Genomic DNA, 7,565 nt, shown 5'->3' with positions numbered 1-7,565 from the left:
AAAAATGCCATGTGTCATTTTTCCATTGGTCCGTTTTTTAAATTTCATCCATTTGTTTCCAAATTTTCACCATACACTTGTCCCACATATCCATAGCTTAGATAAAATTCTCAGACTTATCCAAAGTCTTGCTGGAGTAATTTTTGAAATTTACACTTTTGCCCTCGTAAAAGTCAAAAATTATATTTTTACCTCAAAAACTGAAAAATTGCCCACATATTTTTCATCCCTTATACTCATACCATTTCCAATTTGTCAAATGTGATCTAAATTCTCTCAAAATCTCAAATTTTATCCACGGGTGGAAAAATTACGATTTTGCCCCTGAACATCAAAATTTTCAATTTTACCCCAAATGAACCATCGAACTCCGAACAATCATTTTTAGTCATTCCTAGACTGTAAAATATTAAATTTCATCTTACGATTCCTATTTGAACTAGTTCGAGGTTAAATCAACTCAAGTGTACCGTTAGGTACAATACCGGGTTTCGTCTATTCTTATGTGCTTTCCTAGCATAATAACATGCTACTCAGTGCATGTATGTCATGACATGTGTTTATAGGGTCGGGTTTTACACTAAGTGAGAGATTGTTAGATTTTCTTGTAAAATCAAAATGTAGAGTTACATTATTTATTTTTTGTATGTTATTAAAACCAAATTAAGTTATTTTGGCCTTTATAAAGTGATAATATTATAGTCCATAATATGATTTAATAAAGTAGGCTAGACTCCGATATCAAATGTGAGATCAAAAGCGTAAGTATGTGTAGGAAACCCTAAATCTTATTATGGATGAGATTAGGGATTCATTATATAAAGATATGGCTAGGCCCACCACACAAAAACATTAAGATCTCACTTATTGAAGAGTTACGTAGAAAAAAGAAAAAGAAGATCCGAGTATACTAAATCCCAACAATTAATCTAATCAGTATTATTTTTGCTATAAAATCATATATCAAAAATTATGTACACTTTTGTATTCTAAATTCCTAGTATAGTACAAAATTAGTATAAATTAATTATATATAAATTTTATCGTTTACATTATACACAAGACAAAATTAAAAGCAAAAACTCTACTCATTTCGATTAGGTTGTAGTTTGCAAATTGCTTTTATTCTTATTTAGAAATAGCCACTAGTTCTCTATTAATGGGCCTTTTAGGCTTTATTTCATGTTTAAAAATAACTGATCAAATCATATATATCATAAATAATTAAATATCCATTAAAATATCATATGTATGAAATCAATAATTGACGCATAAATTTATTTATCTCATAAATAAATAATAAATTTGATTTTGAAGGACATATGTCTAAAAGTTAATTTAGTCAATATGATTTTCACTATCAAATTAATCATGTATTAAGAATCACGTATGCTTTTATATTTTAAACTCTTGTTATTGTAGATACCAGATTAATAAAAATTAATTATACATAAAATTTATCATTTAAAAATAATAGAGAACAAAATTAAGAGTAAAAACTCTACTCATTTCGATTGTAAGGCTGCATTCTGCAAATTGCTTTTCTTCTTATTCAGAAATAGCTGCTAGCTCTCTGTTAATGGGCTTCTTAGGCTTCTTTTCATCTTTAGAGGCAAATGGATTTGGTGGCATTGTCAGATTGTCTGCTTCTCCTTCCAACATTTGAACCACAGATTTCATTGAAGGACGATCAACTGGATACCACTGAATGCACCGAAGTCCAACAATTGTAAGTTTCTTTGCGATCTTGTGATGCCCTTCATCTTCGATATCAATTCCTAATTCTTCTCCTTTGTCTAAACGATTATAAACCCACTCCGGGAAGTACACTTGGCTTTCATTGGCCACTGTCACATCAATATTCTTTCTCCCTCCAACCATTTCAAGCAAGAGCATTCCAAAACTGTAAACGTCTGATTTGTATGAGACGTTTCCAAAGTTCCTAGACAATACTTCAGGTGCAATATAGCCCATGGTTCCTCTTGCTGCTGTCATTGAAACAGCACTTTGCTCTTTGGAACATAACTTAGCCAAACCAAAATCAGAGATCTTAGGAGTGAAGTTTTGATCCAGTAAAATATTGTGAGGTTTGATGTCAAAATGGAGGATCCGTTGCTCGCAACCTTGGTGGAGGTACTCAATGCCTTTGGCTATGCCTAAAGCAATTTCATGAAGCTTCTCCCAACTAAGGAAACGATTCTCACCCTTAGCTGCAAATATGAATTTCTCTAATGACTCATTCGGCAAGTACTCATAAACAAGGGCTCGGTTATACCCATCAGCACAAAAACCAACTAAGCGAGTAACATTGACATGGTGGATTCTTCCCATTGAACCAACTTCATTAACGAACTCTTCACCATTTCCCTTGAAGTTATTCAGAACCTTAACAGCTACTGAAACATCATTGGAAAGTGTTCCTTTGAACACAGTACCATAACCACCCTGTCCAAGTTTTTCCTTGAATTGGTTTGTTATCCTCTTAATATCAGCATAGGAATATCTTGAGGGCTTAAGAGCTTTGTAATCCTCCAAAAACTGTTCGATCTTGCGTTGACCATCTTTCTCTTTTTTATTCAAGTGGTGCAGCCAACAGAGTCCAATGACACTCAATAAAAGGAGAAGTGATCCTATGGTTAAACCTGCAAATAACATGATCCTAGTCAGAGATTACAATGCTTCATCAGATCATTTCTTTTCTCAATATAAAATTAATGTATGGAACAACCATGTACCTGAAATCATTAGCTTCATTCTTGCACCTGGAAAACATTCAAAAATGATCAGCATGCTATATTTCTCAACATCAGTAAAATAATCCTATATCATTACTCTATATACAGTCTCCCTTAGGTTTCTAAAACATTCAAAATTGATTTTGGCCCTGCAAAATTAATGCTTAATTACAAGTTTGAGACAAAGATGTGTGCATAAGATTTTGAATAAATGAGATTAAATCATAGGTAAAAAAGAAGTATTGATTCAATATGAATCAAGCAATTTCTTGCTGGAACTGTAAGTTAAAGAAGTTGGTTTTGATGTTTAGTACCCTAATTTGGGAAGCCTGATTTATCCCATAATGTCAATAATTTTACATCAAAAAGTTCTACCTGACTTATTTTTGCTTATAGAAGAGAGCAAAAACAAGGTAATTAGATCTCAAAACATACAAATTTTAATTTTTGCACGAGGTTTATCTGAATTTTTAGACAAAATTATAAATCAAAACTTCTTTAAAAAAATATTAATTGTAATGTATAATAATAAATATTTCATCAACTTTTTTTATATTATTACGTTATCCTTTAAAAATTTATAAAATTATAAGGAGCACTACGACACAAATGGGTTTTAGCAACATAATTTCAGCTGCACTTTCAGTTTTGCATCTAGAATTATATTACTTCACATTGTTATTTATTTCATTTAGTATGATTTTTTCACTTGATGACAATTTTTTTATTTCCAATTAAGAAGAAGCTTCATTTATTTCAATTTAAAATTGCCAAAATTGCCAAGAAAGCACAAAAATAATTAAACAGAAGATACCCAAACGACTCATATTTGTAATCTCCATTTACTTTTTGTTTGTGGGTTTTTTTTTCCGGAATGAGCTTATTCTTTTATTACTAATTAATAGACAGCAAGTTTTAAATTCTATAATATACTGTAAAAATTAATGTGTTAATATAAAAATATTTTTATTATTTTAATAGTAATAATAAAAATTATGTATAGGGTTGAAGCTGACTGACCCCGACATAGATTTCGAAGCATGGACCCTTTAGAAGGCTTACTACTTAAAAACTAAATTAAAAACTAAATTCAGATTTCAGAACAATGCTACTTAAAAACTCATATGTATGCGGTACCTTTGTCTTCCCTGTGGATGGAATAGCACTCTATGCCCGATGTGTTAGTAGTATTGGGTCGACATCCTTGGCGTTGGACTTCACATAAACCACAAGCCGGTTTGGTCCAGTTAAAGTCAAATTTGTTTTTCCTGTCATACATCATCCCGTTGGGAACTTCAGAGATATCTGTAGTCTTTCTGCAATTCAACAGGTCATTGGTTCCAGACTCAGATTCCACGGATTTAACATAGAAGCCAGACCCACTTAAGCAAGGGATGCTCCAGTCAGAATAATAATAGTCGGATTGATCTTCAATTGAACAATTAAACAAGGTGAAGTTTCCAGAATCGCTGTAATAGTAGAAATCTGAGCCTGAGCTGTACATGAAAGGAGATGCAGATAAAGTGAGATTTTGAAGCTGCTTTTGGACACAACCATCTTCATCATACACCTGAATCCTCTGGTGTACATAATCTATACGCTTCACCAATAACTTGACCGAACGGGGCAGCTCCAGCACCGTCTGCTTCTTGTTGTTGCAGGACAGGTCAAACCCAGATGAGCCGCAGTGGTCCGGTTGGCGGCCTTTCAATCGGAAGGGGTACCGGACGGATGGCTGGCCGTGTTTGCAGTGTTTTGGCTCGCAGTCATCTCGATCTGCTGAGGCTGGACCAAGACCAACTGCTGAAGCAGTCAGTAGCAAGAGGAAGTGAAGGAGGATAATTACCATTTGTATCTAATCTGGGCAGTTGTACGTCTATAATTGAAGCCTCAACTACTCGCCTCTTATTCATCGTCTGAGGCAGAGGCAATGGTTTTAAAAGGGTAAGGTCAAGCAGCGTGGAAAAGACTCAAGTACCAGGTCAACTGATCTTTTATCACTTTAAAGTTTAAACCTGTTTGTGAAATTTAAAAATTCTACTATAAACACTGTACAGGTAAGTTTCCTTTTAATTCCTGTATTTATAATGTAATGAACCCTATAAACTTGCTTATAGAACTTAAAATTCCCACATCTATTAAAGGTTTCCAGCGTTAGTTTCGCCCTTACCCTCCAACACTCAACATTATTACAATCTCTCGATTAACTATTTAACATCATTATTATTTAATGGTATCTTCTCCCTCTTTGTTGATGATTTATATGTTGAACAATGTTTACTAATATCATTTATTCGTAGAAAAAAAATAGAAAAAATGGGCAATGTATATATAAACTAAAAATATAGTAAAATAATAAAAACTATTCACATATTCTAAAAACATGCGAAACCAAAATTTTTTAATGAGATTACATTCATAAAATCAAACTTAAATAATTTAAAACAAAAAATTATTAATATTAAGACATAATGAGATCTTTCATACGACCAAAAAAAAAAAAGAAATGGTAAGTTTTAAAATATTGAAAAATAGATTTATAAACATCATTAATCCTAAGAAATAAATGAAATATTATTTTAACAAAAAAAGCATATACTATTAATCTAATTTAATTTAATTCAATTATCCTTTGCATATAAATTTAATTATTACTTTTTACTATCAATAAATGGTCCCATTAACTCAGAAAATTCTTTATTACTGCAATTTCACTTAAGGTTCCTTTGTCCTTTTACGTGGATCACTATCAGCGCGTTGAAGCTTCTCCATGCTTTTGAGTTTGAACAATCAACAAAGGCGTACTAGGCTTCTTCGTCGCACCTGCGGAATAGTGGAGACTTTTATGAATCAATTTGGGTTGGGATTGATCGGCACTTTCGAAGCATACGTTCGGGCTGAGGAACAATCCCCAATTTTATTTAATTTTAAAATATTATAAAATTTAATATTAATATTTTGAAAATTAAAAATTAGATATAAAATAATTATTAAATAATGTAATAAGTTAATGTAATAATGTACAGGTCTATTACTGAAGCATCTACTCAGTTTATCAATTTTTTTTCTTTTAATTTTTTTAAAGATGCATAAACTAAGTTAAAGTAATTTGTGACAATATATATCCATGATAATGAAGATGATGCTTATAATATTAAGAAACTGTTAATTGTGTCTGAAATATGATTAATTAGTCGTGTTATTGTTTATGTCTATAATCTATGATGCATTTATTATTCATTTATTTAATTGTGTTCACGTGTTGTATATATACGTTTAGTATATGGTTAAGACTCATCTATTAATCTATATAATAACTAATATTTTTATAATGATCAAGATTTATTAATATTGAATTTTATTATATTTGGTAAATATTATTAATATTTATAATTTTTTGTTGTGAATTAGAATAGTAGAATCATATTTTACTTCTACATATTTTAATTTAATCGTTTTAATCAAGTTAATTGTATCAATTGTGTGTTAATCGTGTATAAACAAGTTATAAATTATATGAATTTTAATCGTGTTAATCATATCGTGTAGTGTGATACGTTTATTAAATATATCCATGTATGTGTTTAAAATACTGACATAATTAATTAATCGTGTCGTGTTAATGTTTATTCGTATAATTATTAATATCATTCCAAGCACAATTCTAACAAGTTCTTTCACATCTTGAAAAATAAAATGACTCAAAAAAATAGAGTCAGAAAACCTCGCTCTTCACTAAAAAGATGAAGAGATAATTATATATGATTCTAATCCTAGACTTCCTTGGAGTGCAAGTAAAGAAAACTTTTAATAAAGAAAGATTACACAAAAGAATAATCTCCATAAATAAAATATCCTCCAATACTCCCCCTCATGTTGGAGCATGAAGAGTAGAAATGCCTAACTTGACCAATAGTTTATGAAATCGATCGTACCTAAGTGCTTTAATAAATATATCAGCCAATTGGTTCTGTGAAGAAATAGTCCGAGTAACAATAGTTTGTGACTGAATGTGTTATAGGAAGAAATGACAATTTATTTCTATGTGCTTTGTTCGTTCATGGAAGACTAGATTGGTTGTGACGTGAATAACAGCTCGATAGTCACATAACAAAGGAATTAGTGCAATGTGTCACTCCAAGATCTTGTAAAAGTCATATCAATCAAATGATCTCACTAGTGGTGGTGGCCACGGCTCGGTATTCAGCCTTAGCGTAAGAACAACAAACCACCGTTTATTTCTTGGATTGCCATGAAATGGGAGAAGACCTAAGAAAGATAATATAGTCAGTAGTAGATTTGCGCATCGCCGGACATTTTTCCCAATCTGCAACATAATATGCTCATAAAAACAATAAACCATTGAAGGAAGCAAAATACCTTGTCTTGGGGTTCCTTTTGAGATAACGCAACACCCTATGAGCAGTATCAAGATGTGGTTGTCATGGGGCATGCATAAATTGGCTAATAATATGCATCGCATAGTAGATATCTAGACAGGTGATGGTGAGATAAAGTAAATGACCTACTAGGTGACGATAGTGCTCTGGCTTAGCGTAAATTTCACCAAAGTCGAAGGAAAGCTTGTTCTGTTGCTCCATGAGAAAATTGGCCGACTTGTAGCTTGTGAGACCACTCTCGGCTAAGATATCAAGTACATTCTTATGTTGGCTTAATGCAATACCTGCTAAAGAACTTGTCACTTCAATTTGAAGAAAATATTTGAGTTTGTCAAGATCTTTGATGTGAAATTTCGTATCCAAATAAAGTTTCAGCTTACAAATGCAATTGGAATCTAATCTCGTGATGATGACATCATCAACATATATG

General features: G+C 31.7%; 1 protein-coding gene across 1 annotated transcript; it reads right to left on the bottom strand.

Moving 5' to 3' along the window:
- Positions 1 to 1,430: 1,430 nt before the first annotated feature.
- Positions 1,431 to 4,674, bottom strand: LOC18586645 (rust resistance kinase Lr10-like). Its single transcript, XM_007010137.3, has 3 exons — positions 3,873 to 4,674; positions 2,736 to 2,762; positions 1,431 to 2,642 (listed from the first exon to the last, which is right to left on the bottom strand). The coding sequence occupies exons 1-3, from the start codon at positions 4,582 to 4,584 to the stop codon at positions 1,549 to 1,551; spliced, it is 1,833 nt and encodes a 610-aa protein (XP_007010199.3). The 5' UTR covers positions 4,585 to 4,674; the 3' UTR covers positions 1,431 to 1,548.
- Between the last annotated feature and the right edge of the window lie 2,891 nt (positions 4,675 to 7,565).

This window comes from Theobroma cacao, chromosome 10 (genome assembly GCF_053813885.1).
Source record: "Theobroma cacao isolate CCN51 chromosome 10, ASM5381388v1, whole genome shotgun sequence".
Lineage (NCBI taxonomy): Eukaryota > Viridiplantae > Streptophyta > Magnoliopsida > Malvales > Malvaceae > Theobroma > Theobroma cacao.
The sequence above is the reverse complement of the archived record's forward strand: the minus strand, read 5'-3'. Positions and strand labels throughout refer to the sequence as shown.

Coding starts and splice junctions, on each gene's coding strand:
- LOC18586645 (XM_007010137.3), bottom strand. CDS start 4,584: ATGGTAATTATCCTCCTTCACTTCCTCTTGCTACTGACTGCTTCAGCA. Junction 2,763..3,872: donor CATCCACAGGGAAGACAAAG/GTACCGCATACA, acceptor AATGTTTTCCAG/GTGCAAGAATGAAGCTAATG. Junction 2,643..2,735: donor AATGAAGCTAATGATTTCAG/GTACATGGTTGT, acceptor TGTTATTTGCAG/GTTTAACCATAGGATCACTT.